General features: G+C 40.8%; 1 protein-coding gene across 3 annotated transcripts in view; it reads left to right on the top strand.

Annotated features, from left to right (window-relative positions):
• IQGAP2 (IQ motif containing GTPase activating protein 2) overlaps window positions 1-26,144 on the top strand; it is a 233,134-nt gene that overhangs the window by 201,374 nt on the left and 5,616 nt on the right. For all 3 annotated transcript variants that reach the window (XM_038401257.2, XM_038401260.2, XM_043515279.1), the window contains 5 exons: window positions 339-471; window positions 3,130-3,232; window positions 5,449-5,590; window positions 17,456-17,543; window positions 19,445-19,657. In XM_038401257.2, the coding sequence (XP_038257185.1) occupies window positions 339-471; window positions 3,130-3,232; window positions 5,449-5,590; window positions 17,456-17,543; window positions 19,445-19,657 (679 nt within the window). The remainder of the gene's footprint in view (window positions 1-338; window positions 472-3,129; window positions 3,233-5,448; window positions 5,591-17,455; window positions 17,544-19,444; window positions 19,658-26,144) is intronic.

Raw genomic sequence — 26,144 nt, 5'->3', positions numbered from 1 at the left:
CTCACTATGCAGTCAACCAGCAGGCCAGAGAGGACACGACAGTTGGCAGAGCGTCCTCCGAGCAGTTGTTCTGTGACTTCTACCCTCCTCCAGAGGTAAGCTTGTAATTCACCTAATGTGGAATGGACGTGAACAAGCACTCGAAGAAGAAAAGGTTACTTACTTTCTCGTAACTGTTGTTACACTACATCTCGAAGAACAACAGTTACGAGCAAGTAACCGTTTTTATCTTGCATTTCAAACAAGAAGCTTATTCCAATTCACTACAGTTAGCTAAAACATGTTTTTCTTATTGTATAATTATTTAACCTATCTTTCTCATCTTACTACTTTCTTAGGAATTTTTTTCAGACAGCATGTGATGTTCCTGAGCCAGAGGAGAAATTCAATATTGATGAGTACTCTGATATGGTAACCCTCAGCAAACCTGTCATATACATCTCCATTGAAGAAATCATCAATACCCATTCAGTAAGTGAATGGAAAGAAACTTAGCTACTGAGCAAAGGGGAATTGTTAAACAACTACTGTTTAATCTGTTCTTGGGAAATTTCTCAAATCACTTTTTGGGAGATGAGTAATTTTTCCATAAAATCACAGAATAACTGTGGTGTTCTGTATTGGCTTTCCTAAAATGCCGTGAAGGAATTCCTTTACTCTTCCTTTCTGATAGTCTCTTGTCCCCGTAGAAGATCATCTCAATGCCCAAGTGTATGGGGCATTATATATATATATAAAGGTGTATAACCTTAGAACCAAACTTTTCTTAACATTTATTGTAACTTGTACTTTATGTCACGGGAGAGAATTGCATTTTCACCCCATTAGCCCCAATGAGAATGGTAGAGACAACGGTTTGGAAACACAGTGCTAACCAAAAGAAGAATCTGACAATAAAATGTCAAGTATTTTTCTTTCAGAGCATTTAATTGAAAAGGGAAAAAAATTGCATAACTTCTTATTGGCATATAGTAGTGATGAACCATTTATAGTTTATTTGAATTACAAACTTCCCCTTGGTAAGAAAGGGGACTTCTTGTTTTTTAAGAGTTAGTGTGACTTTGAGATAAAGTAAAATCTTGTACATTTTATGACTTTGGCATGCCATCGTGTTTGGCTGGAAGCAGATGTAAGAGTGTGATTTAGGCGGCAGTGGTATCCTGCAAGTATGTTGGTTCTGGATAAGGAACAGATGAAATGCAGAAACTGCAGTTTATAGTGTGATTCACTAGGATATAATTTAGATGTATACCATATGGTCCTTCCACAGCTAGTATACTAGCAGTCATCCACTAATGTGCAAAACCCAGAAATGTTAAATGATGGATATTTTTAAAAATATGGAATACTTCACTCCCAAGACAGTGAGTTAAAAATCAGCCTTACTCATGCAAGAACTAATGGCTAAGGAAACAGTGTTTGCTAGATTAAAGACAACTGCTACTTCAAGCTTGAATTGACGATGTCCAGCATGATATTCAACTCCTGCTATGCTGTTGTCAAGTTTGTGGCTTAGAGGCTTAATCTCAGATGGTGCAAATGATTATGGGGAACCTTTCATTTGTCACTTTTTGTGTAATCTGGTTTAGTGTGTTCTGTACTTCATCAGGATTAACTGAACACTTTTGATGTAATTACTTGTCATGTGGTAGAACACTAGTCAAAGGGGACAGTCTGTTCTTCCAAGATTTCATGTAGTTCACATGTGTATGGAGGAAGTAGTTAAGACTTGAAGCAAGGCAGCTTTATATCTAAAGATCCTAAATTTCTGTAAGACTTAAATTTGCAATTTCAATGTGTGCATGTATATCTACAGTGTACACTATATAAAATATAATGTCAGGGCACTCGTGTAGATGAGACAGAGTGAAATTTTCAAAAGCAAAATGTTAGTTATGCACTAATCTATCATTTATATCTTTGAATGTCTCCCCCAGAATCTTTAATGTGCCTTTGATTTCCCAGATACAAAGTGTTTTAGCTGCCGGTACATTTCAGTCAACACAGCTTTTGATTTTGAATAGGTTTTGCACTCTATAAAGTATCAGAGTTCTGAAATTTATAAATATAGCATATGCTTTACTCCACTTGTATTTAAATTCAGTTTAAACTGGTGGCCATGGGCACCATAACCTTAAAACAGACTTCCATAGTAAGAATCCTGTTTATGTGGAAAACAGACTTTGGGAGTTAGCAAACACAAATTGTTATCAAACTCTGCACAGTGCCACTTGCTTCCTGAAGTAAATGCTAGTGATGGGTACAGAAATGAGCAGTCTAATTACAGGAAACTCATTCTTCAGACCCATACCATTCGTACTTCTTTTTTTATAGTGCAGCATATACAAGCTTGTTCTCAGAGGCTTTTTATGGACTGCAGAACCATTCCTCCTTGGAGGCATGCACAGCTGCAATACAAGTTGTATTATGAATAAAGTTTGTACTTTGTTATCTTGGTGCCAGTAAAATCACTGATTCCGACAATAGGAGCATAAACCTAAATTTCTGATTTTTTTAAAGTGAACTTAGTCCATTTGAAAAGTACCAAATTGATACCACAGGAGTCAGAAATCCTGTATTTAAAAAAAGTACAGCAATAAGCATCGGCAGCGTGAGCCTCCTCATTCTGCATAGCATGGTGTGCCTTAACCATGCCCTGATGGGGTCATTATTATGAAGACCATTCAGTGCCCTTGCCTATTAAGGTCCTGATCCAACAAAGCACTTCAGCATATGATGAGACTGTCAAGTGAAGTGCCAACTTTGAGTCTGTTTAGCGGTGATGTTTTGTTAATTGTTTAAGCAGCTGCTAAATTGGAGCTTTTCCCCATGTGTGTTAATATTTTGAGGACTCACTCGCTTCGGTTTGTGTATATTTGCTGGCATTCTAATGTTGATCCAAGGGTGAGCCAGCCAACAGACTGGGCAATAGAACTATCAGTCTTGAAACCACAGCCTGTAAGCAAGAACTTTTTCCTTCTGTCCTCCATAATCCTTATTCATGTTGTAAGCCCACTGTGGCTCTGAAGACTTTATTTTGAGCATTCTATTTGTGAGTATATAGCACCATTTGGAGAAATGGAGTGTTTTCAGTGGTTTCACGGATAATCTGTTTGCACTTGTTTATAGCTGCTATTAGAACACCAGGATGCCATTGCTCCTGAGCAGAATGACTTACTGAATGAATTGCTGGAGGGGTTAGGGGCTGTTCCTGATGTAGAGTCTTTCCTTGGTAAGTGTTCTCTCCCGCGCGCGCGTGCGCTTCCCCACCCCCCTTTGGTCGGTTGGTTACAGTAATCCAGGGACTGGCCCTAAACTGGTATATGGGAGTACTTTGTTTGGCCTCTTCAGTGTCTGCAGAATTTAAGACTTTTCCTAAAATGATTTTTGCAGCTGTTATAACTGAAAAGATATATTCTAAAATGAGAATCAAAGGAGAACTGTCTTCCCAGAGTCCACAGTAGCTCTGAGAGGTGTGAACTACTCACAATGGGTTATTATTCTGGAGCGTAATGATATCATTTAACTCCCCAACATCAAAAATTTCAGCAGAAACATCTAGCTCTCTGGAATTAAATAGAGTATTATCACATATTTAAATAACCTGAGTGAATGTTTGGAAGGGGCTGTGCAAACCACATTTCCATAAAAGTAGACAGACTTTAATTTTGAGAAGTAGTCCTCTATAAAATAGTGTATCACATCACTGGAAAATTTTCTAAAAGCAAATTCAGTCTGATTATTGATAAGAGGCTATGAAAAGAAGTAAAGGTCAGTAACAATGATTTTGGATTTGTGCCAGAAAAATCAATGATGGATGCGATCTTTACATTATGATTGCTTGTGGAAAAATAAAGAGAAAAGAGGTCTTGAGAAGGCTTAAGAGCATGTTTCGAAAAAAGTCATATAGTTTTCAGATATCTGTTTCATCCTCTTAAAGCTATCACTCATCCAGGACATGTATGAGGGTGCTGCTACCCCAGTTAAAAAGTCACGTCAAGTAATTGAACCGTTTCTGTTAAGAGTCGGAGTGCATTAAGGCTCTGCACCAAGCCTCATTTTGTTCACCATAGCGCTTGATGCGGTTACAGAAAACATTGTGTGGCATGCTGATGCATGCTTTTTGTAGATGACATGCTTGTAGAGCAAGCAGAGAGGAAGGGGAAAATTGAGTGAGATGGAAGTGCATACTTGAAAGAAATGGCACAGAAATCGGCAGAAAGTCTGTAGATTCAATAACTTTCAGGAAGGCAACAAGACTCTAAGTCTCAGGGGACAGCCACTAGCAAAGATACAGAAGTTCAAGTTCCTAGGTTCAATAGTACAGGGTAATGATGAACTCAATGACAAACTTACAAGCAGAATAGAAATGTCATGGACTAAAAGGAGAGAAGTGAGTGAAGTAATTTGCAGTAGGAGTTAGGAGAAACTTTTCTATTTGATAGGCAAAGATCTATACAATAATTATTAGACATGTGCTTTTTGTATAGCTCTGAATGCTCAGCACCAAAGAAGAGATTGGAGCAAATCCTTAATACAATGGAAATTAAAATGTTAAAATTGTTACAAGGATGGACCATCAGAACACACACATTAGGGGAAGTGTGAAGGTGAGACCAATTATAAGAAAGCTGAGAGAATCCAGGCTTAGATGGTTTGATCACATGAAAAGAAGATTAGAAGAATATACAGGAAACAGGGTACTCAACTTAAAAATGGAGAATAAGAAAAGGGTTGGGATGCTAGATGGATGGATGCTATATAAAAAAGGATTTGATCAGCTGTGGAGTTTCCAAGGAACTGCCTCAAGGCAGACTGGAATGGAGAAGGACACAAAGAGCTGACCCAACATAGATGGGACTAAGGCTAGAAGAAGATGAATAGAACTATTAATATTAGTGCAGGGATCACACCTTCTTTGTTTAGAAAATGTCTAGCATGTTTTGGGTGCCTCAGAAACACGTTAATAATAAGAACGCTATCAGTAAGGATTACCCTACCCCAGGTCTATTTTTATTATTTTGGTTTTTTTCCTGACTATGGTAGTTAAATAACTGCACAACTTTTGGGAAAGAAACACACATTTGAGCCCTGTCTGGATAACTGTCTTGAAAGAAAAATCCGATTTAATGTGGCAAAAATCTCAAGTTTGAGTATTTCAAAAATCTTTGCCTAGATGTATAAATAGGTAACTTCTATTGGACATTTTCAGAAAATACAAAATACTACAATTTTCCTGTTTCTAAATAGAGGGAAGGTATTGATTTGTTTTATGGCTGAAGAAAAATTTTGAATTAAACAGTTATTTGTCTAGATATAGTACATGTTGATAGATCTTTGAGTAGTTTTCTGTTTCCTTTTACATGTTTTCCAGTATTCTGGTTCATGCACCAGTTCTTGTCGCACATCAGTGAACTGACAGAGTAAGAGCCATATTTTTTCCTACAGGGGAAGGAGCTGTTGATCCCAGTGATCCTAACAAGGAAAACACATTGAGTCAGCTTGCAAAGACAGAGATTTCACTATCTTTGACCAGCAAATATGAATTACAGGAAGGTGAAGATCAAGATCTCAAAGGGTTGATGATAAAGTACGGTTTGTTCATAAAATATGTATCTTTTGGGCAATGTTTTTGTTAAAACAAGCAATACCAGTAATATAAACTAACTTTATAACTTTATTCAGGTTTGTAATTACTTTTTTTTTTAAATTTCCAATTAGAACACTAGTGTTTTTTCAGACTGCATGCCCCCCACAACCATTCATTTGACTGGCAGTCTACAAAAAGTTAAGTCCATAGCTTGGGTCTTTTGATTGATGTAAAGAGAGTCTGATGCTTTGCCAACCTCTAGCCAAATCCTTTGCTGACTCATATCTTGTGCAACCTCCTTGGCAACGCAGCATGAGGTCAAAGATAGTGTTATAATCAAAACTTAAGGCCAGATTCAGCATGAAATTTGCCTCTTAAGAGTTTGGAATGTAATTCTGGCAAAACTCCAAGGCCAGTTAAGACTTAAACAGCTGTTTTCAAGCTTCAGTGCTTTTGAAAAATCTACTTTAGACACCCACGTGACTTAAGATCACAAATGCTCTTGGAAGTGAATGAGATTGGTGCTTCTAAGTCACTTAGGTGAAAATCCCAACTCTAAATCCATATTTGGACACCTAGATAAGTTCCTTGATTTTTCAGAGGTGCTAAGCACCCACAGCTTCTATTCATGTTAATAGGAATAGTGGTGCTCTGAAAAACACAACACACTTACTTAGATCAGGGAATTACAAACTCACTTAGTGTGGACCACATCTAGAATGTACCTCCTCCCTTTGCCATTGGCTGCAGTTTGTTCTGTGTACGTTGTTTTCTTGTATTAAGAAGGATCTGTTTGTTTTATAATATTGCTGATGTGCTTCACACAAAGGTTAACTTGTTTTTCAGGAGTAAAGTAAGCCTTTTGTTGTCAATGGTTTGGGCTCTTTTCCAGTTTGTAATATCCTTAGCATTGTAACAGATAATTAAACTAACTTTTAATTAAGAACATAAGAAGAATTTTAACTCCTATCAATTAGAAATGTAAAAATGGGCACCTTTCTGATGTATTAAATTTCCTTAGCAAGCTCATTATATGGGTGTCAAAAAAAACTACCACCACATTTCACATAGGCCATCAAATGGTTATTAATTTAGGTCATTATGGACGTAGCTCAGATTCAGACCATTCACCTGAAAAGAGAAGGATCTGTATCAAATAGACCAGTCAAGTCTCCACACAATCCAAAATCTTTCAAAGTCTGAAACAAACTTTGTAAAACATGGATATTTTAGCTTTTACAAAATTATGGCTACTTGCATTATTGCACACTGTGAAATAGGTACTGTCTTAACACATGCTCTTTTCCATAATTCAAGAGGAGTTGCTGTCTAGACTTGAAGGCAAATCCAACTCTGCCCTCCTTCCTCTAAATTGAAACACTTGGAAACGTTTGTCAGACCAGTATTTGTACAGGATGTAACTTTCCTCTCAGCTCACAAACATTGCATGACTTACATGGGGGAGAGAATAATATTCACTGGCTTCCTTTTTCTTCAGATCGTTGCAAAATACTATTGGTAAAACCTGTAGGCAAGTGCATTATATCAAAAGTTCTGCATAGCTATTTTTATTTTTAAATTAACCTCATCCCTATTTCATTGGATATATTCACATTTAACCTACCTGCAAATTATGAGTTGTTCAATATCTCTTTTCACTATTGAAAATGGATGCAAGTGCTAACCTTCTAAAACTGCTATTTTCACACTTTTCTTCACAACCTGTTGGCTGGCTAGACTGTCTTTTAAAATTTAAACCTCAAATTCTATGCAGGCCTATAGTGTAGCTACAATCTCACTCAGCAGTGCTCATACTGAACAGCAATATTTTTTATGTACTTAGTGAATCTGAAAAGTAATTTAGCTTTATTATCTGGCAACTGAAACTTTACTTTGGAGGAAAGTCATTTTACCACAATGTTTACAATTGCAAGCACACACTCTACAATTCTTAACCTTAAGGGTATTTTCCCAAAATAAATCTTTCAGTTGAGCTGGTAGAGAGAATTTCTTCTAGAATTTCCCACACATTGATCATACAGTTTTATGGTCCAGGAGATAAAGATTTAAATGAAAAGGAAAGGGGTTGGTTTGGTTGGTTTGCCATTAGTACAGTAGTTATTCATGCTTATTCATCTGAAACATAACTTTCAAACACTTTGGTAACTTTTTATATGTAGTTTGATGTAAAACTACTTGCATGAGTTCTGTAGTTTCTAAAACAAAACATTAGATAAGAGTATAGGAACATCAGACATTTCTGTATTATTTATATGACATCCGTGTCTAGGCAACTTACAGACAGAATGACAAGGTCTCAGCCCTGAGCGACTTGAAGCTTCCCTAGACAATGCAGAGATGAAGGATGAGGAAAGGGATTGTGGAGTGAGTGGTGATATTTACCATATGGCTTAGTAGTGCCACCATTTTATTTCAGTTTTTGTCTTTTTTTCTTTGTTTGCTCGTTGCCTTGAGTGTATTGTGCAACCAGTTTCTTCTGTAGTTGGGATCGATGGCGTGAAATTATTGTTTAAATTAACGCTTAAGTTTTGCTCACCTTGCAGTTTCTCAGTATCTATAGTTCATGCTCTTTCTTCGTTAGTTTTCTCAGTTTCTGCTAATCTGATCTTTAAAGAGCTTTTTCAAATTGATTTATGCAGAGTTGAACTACAGTTTCAATTGTAAATAACAACAGCTGAGTTAGGATGTATGTGCAATAACTCTTGCACCTTTTAGAATAGACAGAATTATGAAAACTGGCCAACCAGTTGGTGTGTCAATTGAAACTACCCATAAGGGTATCAGTCAGTGCTAAGAACAGTTTTGCCTCATGCCCATTCAAACATCTCACTAAATGTAGCTCCTGCAAAACAGAATGTTTGTACATTTGTAGGGCAGTGTAGAGAAACTTTCATGCTATATCTGCGCTATATCTAAATAGTGAATATGAGCTGAGATAGCTGGCAGACTGCCAGCTGTTATGAATATTAAATCATCACTCTTTAAAAGTATGTTAATCCTATTGGGGGAGTGTTTCAAAATTTATATTGATTAGTTGGTAATTTTGTAAAATAGTTACGCACATGTATAGTATTTGTGATAAATTGGTGGGTTAATATCTGTGGTTATGTGTATAATGGGACAGTGAGTGTTTACAGGAACTTCTAATTTGGAATATGTGCTTGTTAAATGACTCGTCAGGCATGCAGTACTGCAATGGTGGAAATACACTGCTTCTCACAAGTGAAAAGATGAGCTGCTAAAATGCTCAGAATCCTCTTACCTACACCAGTCTGGGCCAGGGGGGCCCATATTCCAATATTCATGCACTAATTAGTGCATGATATTTCCCACAGTATCTAACTTATTTCTCTAAAGGTAGCTTCTTTTGGAGTTAGTGAACTGTAGCTTTTTAAAACTAAGGGTATGTCTACACTACGAAATTAGGTCTATTTTATAGAAGTTGATTTTTAGAAATCTATTTTATACAGTTGATTGTGTATGTCCCCACTAAGCTCATTAAGTCGGTGGAGTGCGTCCTCACTACCGTGGCTAGCATCGACTCACAGAGCAGTGCACTGTGGGAAGCTATCCCAGAGTTCTCAGTCACCGCTGCCCATTGGAATTCTGGGTTAACCTCCCAATGCCTGATGGGGCAAAAACATTGTCGAGGGTGGTTTTGGGTACATGTCGTCAGTCACCCCTCCCTGCGTGAAAGCAACGGCAGACAATCGTTTTGCGCCTTTTTTCCTGGGTTACCCATGCAGACGCCATACCACGGCAAGCATGGAGCCCGCTCAGCTCACTACAATGCTCCCAACAGCAGTGAACACTTTGCACGTTATCCTGGCGTATGTTCAGAAGTGAGCTAAGAGACCCCAGCACAAGGACAATTGTGATGAGGACATGGACAGATGTTCCTGAAAGCATGGGCTGTGGCAACTGGGACATCATGATGGCAGTGGGGCTGGTTGATACAGCAGAACGCCGATTCTGGGCCCAGCAAACAAGCACAGACTGGTGGGACCGCATAGTGTTGCAGGTATGGGATGATTCAAAGGGGCTGCGAAACTTTCACATGCATAAGGCCACTTTCCTTGAATTTTGGGAGTTGCTTTCCCCTGCCCTGAAGCACAGGAATACCAAGATGAGAGCTGCCCTGACAGTTGAGAAGCGAGTGACGATAGCCCTGTGGAAGCTTGCAACACCTGACTGCTACCGGTCAGTCGGGAATCAATTTGGAGTGGGCAAGTCTACTGGGGGGACTGCAGTGATCCAAGTAGCCAGTGCAATCACTGACATTCTGCTATCAAGGGTAGTGACTCTGGGAAATGTGCAGGTCATAATGGATGGCTTTGCTGCAATGGGGTTCCCTAACTCTGGTGGGACAATAGTCAGAACGCATATTCCTATCTTGGCACTGGACCACCTTGTCAACCAATATGTAAACCGCAAGGGGTACTTCTCAATGGTGCTGCAAGCACTGGTGGATCACAAGGGACGTTTCATCATGGGATGGCCGGGAAAGGTGCATGACACTCGCATTTTTAGGAACTCTGGGCTGTTCGAGCAGTTGCAAGAAGGGACTTGCTTCCCAGACCAGAAAATTACCATTAGGGATGTTGAAATGTCAATAGTTATCCTTGGGGACCCAGCCTACCCTTTGCTCCCATGGCTCATGAAGCCGTACACAGGCAGCCTGGACAGTAGTCAGGAGCAGTTCAACAATAAGCTGAGCAAGTGCAGAATGGTAGAATGTGCCTCTGAATGTTTAAAAGCTCGTTGGTGCTGTTTGCTGACTAGGTTAGACCTCAGTGCAACCAACATTCCCATTGTTGTTGCTGCTTGCTGTGTGCTCCATAATATCTGTGAGAGTAAGGGGGAGGTGCTTATGGTGGGGTGGGAGGTTGAGGCAAATTGCCTGGCAGCTGATTTTGAGCAGCCAGACACCAGGGCAATTGGAAGAGCACAGCTAGGCGTGCTGTACATCAGAGAGGTTTTGAAAACCAGTTTCATGACTGGCCAAGTTACAGTGTGACAGTTGTGTGTGTTTCTCCTTGCTGCAAACCCGCTCCCTTTATTGATTTTAATTCCTTGTAAGCCAATCACCATCCTCCCTTCGATCACAGCTGGCAGAGGAAATAAAGTAACTATTGTTTTGAAACCATGCACATTCTTTTTCTTAAAAAAAAAAAAGGCAAACAAAAAAACTAAGTGAGATAACTGACAAGGTAGCCCGGGTGGGGTGGGGTGCAGGAGAAAGGAAGGACAAGGCCACGTTGCTTATTGTAGCCACACTACAAATCAAAACTGTTTGAATAACAGCGTTCTGTTGCTTGGGTCATCCTCTGGAGTGGAATGGCTGGGTGCCTGGAGCCTCCCCGCCCGTGTTCTTGGGCGTCTGGGTGAAGAGGATATGGAATTTGGGGAGGAGGGCAGGTGGTTATACAATGGATGGAGCGGGGGTCTGTGCTTTTGTTGGCTTTCCTACAGCTCCAACAGATGCTTCATCATGTCCGTTTGCTCCCCCATTAGCCTCAGCATCACCTCCTGCCTCTGCTCTTCGCGCTCACTTAATGCTTTCCTGGCCTCAGCTACTGAATGCCTCCATGCATTAAGCTGTGTCCTATCAGTGCAGGAGGACTGCATGAACTTGGAAAACATGTCACTGAGTGCGTTTTTTTTCGCCTTCTAAACTGCAATAACCTCAGACAGAGATGATAGGGGAGGCATAGAAACATTTGCACCTGGGGGGAGATAAAAAGGGAGAGTAAAATTTAAGATGATACATTTCCAAGAACAAAAGGGAGACTCTTTCACAGTGAATCAAGCAATTCATGGAAGACAGCACATGTGCTTTCAGTACAAGGTCGCATTTTGCCTTTTATATTGAGCACCTGCCGGTATGGTGAGACATCACAAATGGCTGGACAACAGAATTCGGTTTCCAGGCAGCCATGGTAAGCCTTTTGGTACGTGGGGTTAGCTTCTTACGCCTTCATAACATGTGGGAATGATTTCAAACTACAGCACCATCCTTTCCCATAGCAAGCAATACCGGTTGGGTTTCACATTTAAAAGGAGGGGCTGTGGTTTTTGGGTGGATGTGCAGCACACACCTCCCCTCCCCATGCCACATGGCTATTCTCCACGATGATCCCTTTTTGCCAAGCACAAACAACCCAGCATGAATGGGGTCCTTTTACTGTTTCCTTACGAAAATTTCCCTATTTCAACCAGGTGACCATGTGTGATATCGCTCTCCTGAGGCTAACCCTGAAAAATAAAGACCGAATGTTGCTTGAACGCAACCAAAACCCAGGACCATTCACTGCCATGCTTTGTGCTGCAATGATTCCAGACTACTTGCTATTGGCTTGGCGTGGTCAAGTGTCCTACCATGGAGGACGAAATAAGGCAGCCTTCCCCAGAAACTTTCTGCAAAGGCTTTCAGAGTACCTCCATGAGAGGATTTGTCCCTGGCGGATTCCCGCTCCATCCCCAGACACATTAACAGACTTTTCCAGTAGCTGTATTGGCCGCGAATACATCCCAATTTTTCAGGACAAATCAAACATTAAACACTATTGCTTTTAAACCCTGTACTGTAGTTACAAATGTGCACTCACCAGAACTGCCTTCTCTGGCTTCAGGGTCGGGGATCCCAGCTTGGGAGGATATTGGCTCCAGGCTGATAAAAAGGTCCTGGCTGCCGAGGAGAATGGATTCACCGCTTGCCTGCTGTGCATTCTCCTCCTCTTCCTCATCTACAAAATCCTCCTCCCTGTTGCGTAAGACTCCCCCCTAGCAGGTGTCCACAGACAGTTGTAGGGTCCTCCCAGAACGCCATGCAGCTGATCATAGAAGCAGCATGTATGGGGCTCTGACCCGGAGCGACCGTTTGCCTCCTTTGCCTTTTGGTAGGCTTCACTTTCATGCGGCACTGCTGTGTGTCCCTGTTATAGCCTCTCTCAACCATGCCCTGTACGATTTTGACATATATATTAGCATTTCTTCTTCTTTTTGATGGGCCTGCACGGATTTTTCTCCCCATACAGCAATCAGATCCAGTGTCTCCCTTTTGGTCCATGCTGGAGCTCGTTTGTGATTCTGGGGGGGACTGCATGGTCACCTGTGCTGCTGAGCTCGCCACACTGTCCAAACAGGAAATGAAATTCAAAATTTCCTGGGGCTTTTCCTGTGTACCTGGCTAGTGCATCGGAGTTCAAAGTGCTGTCCAGAGCAGTCACATTGGAGCACTCTGGGATGGCTCCTGGAGGCCAATACCATCAAAGTGCGTCTGCGCTACCACAAATTGGACCCAGCAAGGTTGATTTTTAGCGCTACTCCCCTCGCCAGGGAGGAGTACAGAAGTCGATTTTAAGAGCCCTTTAGGTTGACGGAACAGGGTTGGTTGTGTAGACGCATTCACGTTAAAATCAAGCTAACACGGCTAAATTCGACCTAACCCCATAGTTTAGACCAGGGCTAAGATAAAGGTCATGAATGTATGAAATATGATAAACCTGTATCATCTCCTTATGAAGTTCTGATTACTAAAGACTTGTTTAAGCTCTGCTTGAACAAGACTAGTTTCTCCATTGCCTTGAGGGAGAGTCTCACCTAGTGGATAAGGCACAGAGCTGCAGGCCTGAGTGCTAGCCCTCGCTTTGCCATTCACCTGATGTGACCTTTGGCGAAATCATTTCACCTTTGATAATTTCTCTTCTCAACCTGTCTTTTTTTTTTTTTTTTCCTATCTGTTTGTACAGTGCCTAGCACAATGGGGCCACAAGTTGGTTGGGCCCTCTAGTAGCTACTTTAATTAACAACACTTCCAAGTTTATGTCCACTAGAAATAGGTGCATTAGAAACTGTCAGTACAAAGTTAGCAGCTGCATTATATGCTGTATTTTTTAATTACAGTAATCCAATTGGGAGGTTGCAAAGTTGTGGATGACTTTTTTTTGCTAGGTCCGCACTTCAGCAACAGATGCAACTGTGTCCAAACCAAGAATAAATATGCCACTTGATGACATTGGTGATCTAGAATGACTACCAGACCAACTTCCGTAACAGGGGAGGACATCACACCTGCCATGGTGACCATTGACTTCGACTTCCCTACCAACATCCTTTCTCTTACCTGGTCTAATCCTCAACAAACTCACTTTCAACAGTTAAATAAAAAGTACTTTATGGTCAATAGAAGCAAAACGCATTAGTTGTAACTAAAGCAGAAGAAAGGAAGTAAACTAGCTGTAAAAATAAGTATCTATATTGATCAGCATTAACTCAGTCTTAAAGTGATGAACATTTTTCTTTTAATATTTCCACAACTAAAAATTACATGAAAATTAGAGAAGACTGGATCCCCCAGTCTTATACTTTCAGCCTTATGCTCTTAAATCTGTTCTTATATGTAGCTTAAAACTTACGTACAGTATTATAAAAATTCCCCTGTACACCTGGAATTCAGTTTCTTATCCAATGCTCAGAAAGTGGCTAATCATTTCTAACTGTAAGTTCAACTCAGCTAAAATTAACTTGCCTCTTGTCCTGTTTCCTGTAAAGGATATTGGAATTTCATGCGCATGGAATACTTAAGTATTCCTAGAAACTAGGTCAAAAGAAAACTCGCGTTCTTAAATATCTGATGGACTGGCCATGTGGGTGTGTAAATGACAGATTCTCTTGTTAATTCTCATACTGACTTGCACACTCCATTGAGTTTAATTTATGTGTATGTTTAATTTTCCTTCAGAAATCTAAAGAATCTGAGGAACCAATTGTGGTTTTAAGCTTATCTGGCATGACCCATGAGGGTTTTGTTAAGTTTCCAAGAAACTGTCAAATTTCCAAAAGTAGAATTAAACTTCCAGTGTACTTTTTGTTCCAAGAGATGAAAATACAATTACCTCAGCTGACAACTAGCTTTCCTGTCTTAAAAGGAACATTCATAGAAACTTGCTACTGCCATAGAATCGTAGGACTGGAAGATACCTCGGGAGGTCATCTAGTCCAGTCCCCTGCACCCATGGCAGGACCAAGTATTATCTAGACCATCCCTGCCAGGTGTTTGTCCAACCTGCTCTTAAAAATCTCCAACGACGGAGATTCCACAAACTCCCTAGGCAATTTATTCCAGTGCTTAATCACCCCAGACAGTCAGGAAGTTTTTCTTAATGTCCAACCTAAACCACTCTTACTGCAATTTAAGCCCATTGCTTCTTGTCCTATCCTCAGAGGTTAACAAGAATAACTTTTCTCCCTCAACCTTGTAACAACTTTTTATGTACTTGAAAACTGTTATCATGTCCCGTCTGTCTTCTCTTGTCCAGACTAAACAATCCCACTTTTTTCAATCTTCCCTCATAGGTCATATTTGTTGGATCTTTAATCATGTTTTTGCTCTTCTCTAGACTTCCTCCAGTTTGTTCACGTTTTCTGGAAATGTGGTGTCCAGAATTAGACACACTACTCCAGTCGAGGCCTAATCAGCATGGAGTAGAGCAGAAGAATTACTTCTCATGTCTTGTTTACAACACTCCTGCTAATATATCCCAGAATAATGTTTGCTTTTTTTTTTTTTTTGCAACAGTGTTACACAGTTGACACTCATTTAGCTTGTGATCCACTATGACCCCAAGATCTCTTTCCACAGTACTCCTTCCTAGGTAGTCATTTCCCATTTTGTATGTGTGCAACTGATAGTTTCTTCCTAAGCTGAGTACTTTGCATTTGTCCTTATTGAATTACATCCTGTTTTACTTCAGACCATTTCTGCAGTTTGTCCAGATCATTTTGAATTTTAATCTTGTCCTCCAAACACTTGCACCTCCTCCAAGCTTGGTATCATCTGCAAACTTTATAGGTGTACTCTCTATGCCATTATTTAAATAATTGATGTTGAAATGGTATGCTTCTAGATATACAACCAGATATACTGTGTATGATTAACTGTTCCTGGATATCCTACAAATTCAATGATGCATCTCTTCTATAAAACTCATTAGAATATTTTATTTTTTAAAAATATCTTTAGAATATTAGAATTCAAGGAAACCTTTAGGACTTTTGAACTTAAAAATTGCAAATATCTTTCTTCAAAGGATGATATTCGGTGCTGTCTTATACCAGTGTTTTGTATGCATATCTTTTTGCATGGAAAAAGTGGTACATAAGGTAAACTTCATCCATGGGTGGTTTTGCCCAATTCTGGTCACCGGACAGCACCTCTATTCGTGACTGGGAAGAAAATGGATATGTTCTGTATACAGCTGTACCCCGTGTGTTCATCTCATTCTCCTCCTAAACAGCACTTGGAGTCTATAAACTATGGCACCAATGCAGAAAAACATTTGGATTCAGGAAAGAACTTAAGCACATGCCCAAGACACATTGAGTCAATGTTAAGCGTGTACTTAAGTCCTTTCCTGAATGAATGCATAAAATAGTTGTAATAAATTTCTGTCTGCTGAAATAAGTTCTAGGGAGATCACCAAAGGTTGGAGAAAGCAGCTTCAGAAGGAGACAAATCTGAATTGAGTATAGCTAAGGCAAACTCACTTTGAGAGAGCTTCTGCTTCACTGGCATATTGGAGTGAATTCAGGAGCAGTAGATGGCAGAAGGAATCCCTTTGAAGCTATTCTATATGTCTGAGCAGTTACATGCAGTAAAGAGGAGCTATGGACAGAGGGAACAGAACACTGCTGCCATGCCTCCAGTAGGTTGAGCAGACTTCCTGCTCCAGCTATATATGCATCCGAATATGGTAATTCGGTTTACTGACATTTCTGGAGTTACTGCCACTGCTGCCTTTTTCTTTATGTATGAATTTCTAATACATCAATAAGAAGTTGATTCAAACTCAAATGTTTTGTGTCAAGTAAGAATGCAATGTCTCTTGCAGGGGCATATATTAGAAGACCATACAATCTTTTCTTACCATTTCTTGTTGGATATAAACGTTTAGTCTTGAAAATGAAGCCAGTGGTTTACATAGATAAAACAGTTGTTATTTGAGGACTTAACATAGAAGTTTCACTGCTCATACTTCAAAATGATTTTTTTTCAAAAACCCTATTGTTAAATTTTCTTTCTTTGAAGCATGGCATATACTATACATTACTCTTTATCCATTAATCTCTATGTATTATGCTGTTAGCGTGTAAAGAGATGTACCTAGTTCGTGTAACAATGTATTATGTTGTAGTAGAGCTGTGTAACGGGATATTCTTGGAATGAAAAGACAGCAGGAATTGTGATAACTTCTTACCCCAACCACAAAAACCCACCACTTTTAAATATCTGGATATGGCAATTTCCTTTTTTGTTTAGAAATGTATGTTCTCTCCTCTTAGAGACACCTCTTTCTTTAAGCAGTGCACAGTAATACACGTTATTAATTTGTATGTTGCTTCTGAAGTTCAGCAATGTCTTTGTTTCTAAATATTCAGTATAAATCCAGGTGGCTCATAAAAGATGTGTGTGTGTATATGTCAGACTTTGGAAAGATCTGTGTTTCCATCTCACTTTGCCAGTCCTAAGTTAAGTGATACAAATGCACCTGTATTTAGCTATCTGGATTCTTATTATGGCATCGATCACCATGATGATTGAATCTCCAAAATAATAAAGGGAACACAAGCATATAAATTTTGATACAAAAATGTGCATATATCAAAAATCCATTATTTAGTTTAATACTGCTGTTAATAGAAGCTCTGAAATCTAAAATACCTTTGAAAAATACCAACATTTTGTGTGAGATCTTTAATTTTTTAGTTAAGTCACAAATGAGGAAACTAAATGCTTCCTATGACAGCTGGCTTATAATATCCATTGTTTATTTCTCTGAAAAGGACAAAAAGACTTGTAGTTGATGTGATACGAACGCAACCGGGAGATACGCTCTTAGAAATCTTAGAAACACCAGCTTCTGCTCAACAGGTAAATGTTAGGTTATTTTTGCTCTCTTCATATAATGTATTTTAATACGTTGTCCTGGACTTAAAACAGGTAACAAATATCTCTGACAGTTAACAATGGAGAAAAATATTTTTTTCAACCGAACCAGTCATAAAATGAAATTAGACATTTTTAAAATTCTTCAGATCTATCAGGAAATCAGTTTATTTTGGTCTTTTTTTTTTCATTTGGATAACTTGGAATTAAAATCAGAAATTAATATGCATTTTTTTTAAAACTACTTCAGAGATAGCTATTGTAGAAAGTACATTATCTATTTTATTTCAGGAGTCTTACTAAAAAGCTCCATTTAGATCACAGGGCTTATTCCTACTTGAAAATGTTGTTTTTATACTAAAACACCTAGAATAAGATTGAAGTTGTACTGTCATGTATCCATGAAATTATTTTTAACATAGTTTATGAAAGTGTCGTAGTCTTTGATCTCTATACCATCAAATGCACCAATGTAAGTTATTTTACTACATATTTCATGAAAAAAATCTAGGATCTTAATTTCAAGCATTTTCTCATTTAGCTTCTTTGCTTATGCAATATAAACAAACAACTGTGTGGGAAACAGCCTTTCGCCTTCCTTTGTATGGGAATTGCGTGGGAATCTCTTGTCTTCTGCAGACGTCTCTCAAATGTTGAAGCCTGAAATATTTAGTGGATGCACAAACTATATCAGTGATGTCAAGAAAAGTCAAAGTGTTATCTTTTAAAACAAAAATAAAAAAAATGGGGTGGGGTGTCTTTAAGAACGGGGGTTCCTGATACAAAGCCTATTGAAGTCCATAAGAGTTTTTCCACTGATTTGAGTGGGTTTTTGGATCAGACCATGGGACTGCAATTCAAACACCTTCCCTGTGTCCCAGCTAACAAATTTACTTATGCCTTAATAATGGATAAGGCTGTGTGTCCGTCACGGAAGTCACGGATTCCATGACTTTCTGTGATTTCTGGTGCAGCTGGCTCTGGGGCTGCCCGAGCAAATCAGGCAGTACCTGGGGCAGAGTGGGTGTGGGGAAAGGGCTCAGGCCTTGGGGCAGGGCAGGGCGTTGGGGTGCGAGGCAGCGCTTAGCGGCAGCAGGAGGGGGGGCCTTTCTGGAAGCGGCCAGCATGTCCCATCAGCTCCGAGGCAGAGGGGTCAGGGGGCTTTGCAGGCGCTGCCCCCACAGATCCTATTTGCTGTGGTTCCCAGCCAATGGGAGCTGCAGAGCCGGAGCTCGTGGTAGGGGCAGCACGGGGAGCTGCTTTGGCCTTCCCTTCCCCTAGGAGCTGCAGGGACATGTGGAGCTGGGTAGGGAGCCTGCCAATCCTCCGTCTTCCCCCCCCCCCCCCGCACTAGCGGTGGTCCTGAGCCGTGCACTGCCACCCGGCACCCCTCCAGCACCAGTGGGCGTCCCGGGCTGCACGCTGCCACCCGGCCCTCCTCCAGAACAGTGGGGGTCCAAGGCCACCCCCCCCCCCACACACACACACACACACACACAGTGCCCCAGGATGCACCCCGTGGCGCGCTCCCCAACCCCGCCCACATATTAGTTAGGTGTATACAGTACAAGTCATAGGTCATGGGCAGTAAACAAAAATTCACAGCTGGTGACCTGCCCATCCATGTCTTTTACTAAAAAATACCGGTGACTAAAATGTAGCCTTAATAATGGACCTACTTTAAGGTGCCTTCAAGAGGCATGGAAAGAGTGAACTCCCTTAAAACAGTTTAATCAACATGGATATAAACATAGCATTTCTTTTACACAGTCTTGTTCTGAGTTCTCCATTGTCTCTTTTACATAGAGGTGACAGCATCTGGATGCTTTTTATATATAATATATTATGAACTACTAAGCAACTGGTTTTTACTGTATTTTTTCCAGGAATCAGAGCACTTAAAAGTGGTAGAGAAACATGCCATCTTAGATTCCAAAACTCCTGAGAAAATGAAGCACAGTCAGTCTATGCTTGAAGATGCGCAGCTACCAATAGAACAAAAGAAAAGGAAAATACAAAGAAATCTTCGCACGTTGGAACAGGCTGGATTAGTGTCTTCAGCAAATAAGTACCAAGAAATCATCAATGAGATTGCTAAGGTAATTGGAATGTGCTGTTTTAAGATTTCTAAAAAAGCACCTACCCTTTCACCGTATGCACATGTACATGTGATAAACATCCTCCTACAGAATACCAAACTGAGTCACCTAAAGTATGCAAATGATGATTCCATCTCAGTTTGAAAGAAAAATGTAGACCCTCAAAATAAGTGAGGAAATAAATTTAGTTGCTAAAATACTCAAATACATGATTGCTTGAGCTGTATAATGTGCAAGGGTGTGCACTTTTCCTCTATTATCCACACTACACAAGTGATTAAGAGTAACTGACAATCTCTAATACTCTGGATATTTTTATCTAGCTCTTTTATTGGTATCGATAAGCATACACCGCAAATGGCAGGTGCTAATGCGAGAGGATAAGCTACTTTTTTCCCATTTAAAATTAAACAATTTTTTCAAAGGACAATGTTTTGAGTAATCATTAGTTTTCATCTTTACAGAGCTTAAAGTTATTAAGAAACCAACTAAAAATAGCAGTCAGAAAAAGGATTTCCTTACATACCTTTGGCATAAGGCAAAATAGCTGCAGCAATGATGAAAAACAGTAAAGGAGGGTGGTGTTCTCCATTATTTCAATAAAGAGTTAGGCTTGTAGCAACCAATCACCTTGACCCAAATCAAAATCCCCATTCTTGCTCATATTGTCCATTTAGTGTATGTAGTTAATGTAAAAATATATTAATTTGCATCAGCTATTGTCATGAGACGCACGCTTTTTTGATTATCATTGCAAATACACATAGCAAGGTATGTTTTCTAATGCGATTTCTGTTACCATAACTGAGGGATTTCCTCTCTCCCCATGCTGCCACAGTTGTCGTCAGAAAGTTGTGGTCAAGCTGCAACCCCCTTGTTACAAAAGGTGTGTGGTAGGGGGTATCTGGCAGGGCATCTTCTTTGAGATCCCGGAACTTGCCCCCTCCCTTTTCTGAAATAGTCCAGATCAGATAACTTTCCAGGCCTGCTGCGGAAGACATCTGTTTATGAGGGCTTTTGAAGTAGGTGTAGGGAATGCTTCCTAGACACATGGGTGGGAAGTTTTTTTTAGGTGGCTGGCAGAGCCCAGACTGAATTGATCATTTTAAAGCTGCTGACATTTTTTTAATTGTTAATTTGTGTTATGATACTTTAGTTTGTTTTTTTTAATCAACATCATTAATATCCAAGATTGAGAGAGGGATGTTTTTGAGAGTAATCTAGTTTTATCCTTCGGTATGAACTGGTGCAGATCCTACTGTAGGAGTCCGTGTGCCTCATGTGCAGTTGGAGTCTTTGAATAGCAGCATCCTTCAGGCTCTGCGTGGACCCTGTACTACCTTGAGCTCTCGTGCAATCTCAATCCTCCCGCAGTTCCCTCTTACTGTCTGTGGTAGCAAGACTGAAACCAATGAGTGCCTCAAAAGGATGGACCAAAATACTAGCCCTCTAGAGAGAAATCCTCCAAGTCCTCTATTGTTTCAAGAGGTGGGAGGTGCTAGTGCAGCACAGGGAAGGAGTGGCCTGGTACTGATCTTAGAACAGGTTGCATTGCGTGCCTTACAAACACACTGTTGAACTCATCACAGTGCTGACATACATACTGGTAGAGGAGTAGATATCCACATCTGAGACATCCTCCACACAGACAACTATTGATACCACCTTCCTAGGCACCGATGTCACGTACACTATGGCACCCCCTTGGAGGAAATATACTCCTTGTTGCTGTCCCTGAGCCACTGATTCACAATGTCAGAAAGGGGGAGAACCTCAGAGAAGTGCCGGAGGCTCCCCATCATAGGCAAAACATGAATGGCAGCGAGTTCATCAACCTCAACCTAGCCAACACCTGTACAGTGTGCATGTCTCAGAGCAGATCCCCTTCTCACGTATCACAAAATAAGAGATCTCACTTCCCAGTGGCAGCAATGGCCAGGCCTTCCATGCTAGAGACAGATAACCTCCACAAACAGATTGAGACCCCATTAACTTCCTTCTCCATCAGAAGTCGTCATTGTCACTAGATGAAACAGTAACACCAGCCGTAACATTTGCACTGGGCTACTTTAAAGTATTGTATGACCTTTCAACCCCAGTCCCCTGGACATCACAACCTTAGTAATCTGGGAAAAGTCCCAAAAACTCTGACATCCTAAATTTATCAACCTATACCAGGATTGTCCTCCTCATTAACAACAATATACACTAGCTGGTGAAGGGACTTTGGCAGACCTTGGCTGCTCTTCCTGCTATATTCAAGAGGATGGAGAAAAGGTACCAAGTATCACACCAAGGCTGTGAATTCCTTATGGCTAACATAACCCAGGGTTCCTGGTGGAACTGGTGGTATACACAAATCCAGATCTGCAAAGGGCACCCAAAAGAGGACTCTAAGAAATGGAATCTCTTCAGGTGGAAGTCTTATTCCTTTGCTTCGGTACAGCTCCTTATCATGAACTGTGAGGCCCCATACACAAAATGTAACTATTAAATGAAAGATGAATTTCTTCCTAACCAAGCTCCTACCGGACAGTAGGGAGGAATGGAAAGATGACATAAAGGAAGTTGTAGGGGACCCTTGTCACATTAACACTACAATGAAATGGCCTTGTTGCTTCATCTAGGACCCATAGAAGAGGTATCACAAGAGCTCAGGGGGAAAAGCTTCTACTCCCAATATTTTCTTCTTCTGCAGAGGAAAGGTGGTCTTTGTCCTATCCTAGACCTGAGTAAACAGAACAAATACACACACCACCTCAGTTTCAGGATGGTGATGCTTGCCACAGATCTCAGGGCCATGGTCCCTCAGATCCTGTGTCTGTTCAATGTCCTAGGCCTGAAATTGAACAATGAAAAGTCAACTTTATTGCTTCTGCAGAGGCAATAGAATTCATCAGGGCAGTCTTGGATTTGACCTCAGCCAGGGGTTTTCCTGCCTTATTATTCCAGATTTCATACTATATGAGAGCTCAGTGCGCTCCTCAATGATCATTCTCAGACCACTGTGAGGAATTCCTTCAGACTTTTAAATGATAGGGCAGCATTCACATAGGTCCACCCCTAATGCCAGGCTGTACCTGAAAGATTTTCAGGCATGGCTCAAATCAGTGTATTGCCCTCAGATTCATTATCTAGACAAGCTGGTGTGCATCCCTGACAAAGTACTGTCATGAGGCAAGACTCCCTGTGCAGGGGAGTTCTTTTCTCTCTCCCTATCCCTATCATGACTTTGGTAATGGATGCCTCAGCTGTGGGTTGAGGAGTGCATCTGGGTGACCTTAGAGCTCAGGTTACATATAAATGTCCTCAAATTGCATGCTGTATTCTGTGTATATTGGCAGTTCCTGCCACACATTTAGGGCAAGACTATTCAACGCCACCACAAGTGTTTTATGTGAACAAGCATGGGGGTGCCATGTCAGACTGCCTCTGTTAAGAGGCAGTCAAGTTGTGGAACTGGTGCATTCAGAGCTTTGTCAATCTCAGTGCATCACACCTGCCAGGCTTTCAGGTGGCCTGGCAATTAACCTGGGGAAGTCTTTCCACTGGGAACACTAACGGTCACTCAACACAAGCGTTCTAACTGGTATGTTGTGTGCAGGATTTCCTGTCTGTACATCTGTCTGCAACTCGAAGGAACAGGAAGTATTCCTGCTTCTGTTCCAGGGTGGATCACAGCCCAGGATCAATATCAGATGCTTTCCTGTTTCTGAGAAACAAAGCTCCTCTGTGCATACCTGCCAATACCCTTTATTCCCAGGGTCATTCTCAGGCTCAATCAAGATCAGGGCAGAATTATCCTTATAGCTCCAGCCTGGCCAAGATAGACGTGGTATTCACACCTCTGCAAACTGTCCACTTATGAACCTTCGTTACCAGTAATATGAGACCTTCTGACACACAGCCAATGGGTGGATGTTGCACCCAGACTTGAAAGTGCTGCACCTTACGGCATGGTTGAATGCAGAACAGGCACATTGCTCAGTGGCACTCTAGAATGCGCTCCTTAATAGCAGAAAGCCATCCAGAAGAGCTATTAAGCTGAGTTAATGAAAATGTTCTTTCCATCTCAGCAGGCTTCAGTAATGTGGCTCTGACTCAGATGAAGATTTAATCAATTCTGGACTATCTTTTGTGTCTTAAGGAGTCAGGTCTAGCTCTTAGCTCCATTAGGGTGCATCTGGTGGCCATCTCAGCATTTCCCCCTCACATAGATCCTTCAGCCTTTGCTCACCCAAACACTACCAGGTGTGAACGTTTGTCAGAGACCCAACGTTTTTCTGGTTTTAAATCTGGTGGTGTCTGTGCTTATGTCACCTCCTTTTTAGCCTTTACCATTGTGCTTGTTTCTACACCTGACTGCAAAGGGAACCACCTTAGCAGCCATTACCTCTTCCAGGAGGGTGAGAGAGCTGAATGCATTGGTCATGAATCCACCCTACAGTGTTCTACCAAGACAAGGTTCAGCTGAGACCGCACCACAATTTCCTCTTGAATATGGTGTCCCATTTCAAGTTAAATTAGTCTACTTTCCTACCAGGTTTCTTCCCAAAATTGATTATGCATAAGGAAGAGGAGGAGGAGCTCCATACCATGGACATACGAGCATTGGTGTTTTTAGTTAGGTAGGACAAAGCCTTTTGGGGATGTCGTTGCAGTTTTTCATCTTATGAGGAACGTATGAGAGGCTACCTGATGACCACTCACAGGCTCTCAGAATGGATCACCAGCTGTGTTGTGTTGCCAAAGGAGTAATGTCTCCTGACACACTCAGTGCACTGGACCAGAGCTCATTTGACCTCAGCAGCATTTGTGGCACATGTCCCAGTTATGGACCTCTGTAGAGCAGCGTAGTGGACTTTTGTAGTCGTACATTTACCAGGCATAACTCACTGTCTGCTGCATCACAGGAAGTTGCAAATGTTGGGCAAATGGTCCTGCAGTCCCTCTTCCAGTGAAACTCTGTGCCCTGCCTCCTGGAGTATCAACTTGGGAATCGCCAGTAGTATAATGGACATATGTAAGCACTCAGACAAAATGGTTACTCACCTTCTCATAACTGTTCTTCAAGATGTGTTGCATATGTCCATTATACAACGCACCTTCCTTCCCTGATGCTTCAGCCTTTGTATCCTGGCTTTGGAGTATGAGGAGTTTAGCAGTAGGTGGGTCTTTATGCATACTGCTGGGGAAAACAGTCCAGCACCAGTGCACAGAATGCACATAAATCTACAGCATAATGGACCTGTGCAACATATTTTAAACAGTTACGAGAAATCCTACATGTTGTTGGGGGGTAAACTGATCAGTGGTTCTCAACCTGTGGTCCATGGACCCATCAGGGTCTGCAGGCTATCTCTAAGGAATCCATGGAAAGTTGTCATTACCCTAGAACAGGGGTTTTCAACATGTGGTCTGTGGGCCACAGGGGTCTGCCCCTCCATTAAAAAAATTAAAGGGGCCCACAAATGAAAAAATGCTGAGAACCACTGGACTGCATGACCCTTGCGGTCCCTTGTAACCCTGTGACTCTATGCAATGGTGAGTAAGTCTTTTTTTCAAGATGTAGTCCATGTGGATCCTATGACCAGCTCTCAAACTCCACTTTGAGACCTTAGCAACCCAGGGTTTTGATTGTGGGGACCTGGGGGAGATTGTGGCTTTTCCACCCTTTATGCCCTTGCATGGGAGCACAAGGAAGCACAGAATGTATGTGTGGCCCCAGGCACTGCTAATCAAGACTCCAAATGGATACACAAAGGACATGCACACCTACAGTGGGATCCACACAGACTACAACATCTCGAAGAACCACAGTTGTAATAAGTAACAGTTTTTATTGTGGTTTAAAGACCTAAAAATAAGCATCACATGAATAGATAAATCCTTTGTATTCTGCAATGTCCTAGAACTCTGAGTCAGAACTATCAGTGGCTTTTCACCCGATCCCAAATATTTGTCTCTTAAAATCTGACCTGTTGACTCACTCGGTCCTCACCAGTGTTTGTAAATTCTATACGCTGGAGTGAAGAAGCTGACTAAGTCTCTACCTGTAGCATCAGTATATTCGAAGAAATAACATACCATAAAGTTTTTGTGGATTTTCTTAACTAGTTTTTAATGGTCATCAAATAATGGTTTATTTGCTGAAACAGACTCTCCCTTCAGCATAATAGGCAAAAATAATAATAAATGATAAAAGAAATATGCTTTTATGAGCAGATGACTAAATTGCACATAGATGGGTTAGGGGTGTCATTATCCATTTTGCACAACTAAATGCTGTACTTTGTACACGTAGGATTTGTATCTACACTTCAAAAAACCACTTCTGGGAAATATGAGCAAGTGCAGTATTATAATTCATGGTTTTTCCCCAGTAAATGAGTGAGCAATAAGTTACTATTCAGTCACAGAAGCATTGAACAGATTTTGGTGGTGGTTTGTGAGGAAATTTTATTTAAAAAATTCAAATCAATTTATT

The sequence above is a fragment of the Dermochelys coriacea genome, chromosome 5 (assembly GCF_009764565.3).
Source record: "Dermochelys coriacea isolate rDerCor1 chromosome 5, rDerCor1.pri.v4, whole genome shotgun sequence".
NCBI classification, from domain to species: Eukaryota; Metazoa; Chordata; order Testudines; family Dermochelyidae; genus Dermochelys; species Dermochelys coriacea.
Note: the sequence above shows the minus strand (reverse complement) of the source record. Positions and strands in the feature narration are given on the sequence as shown.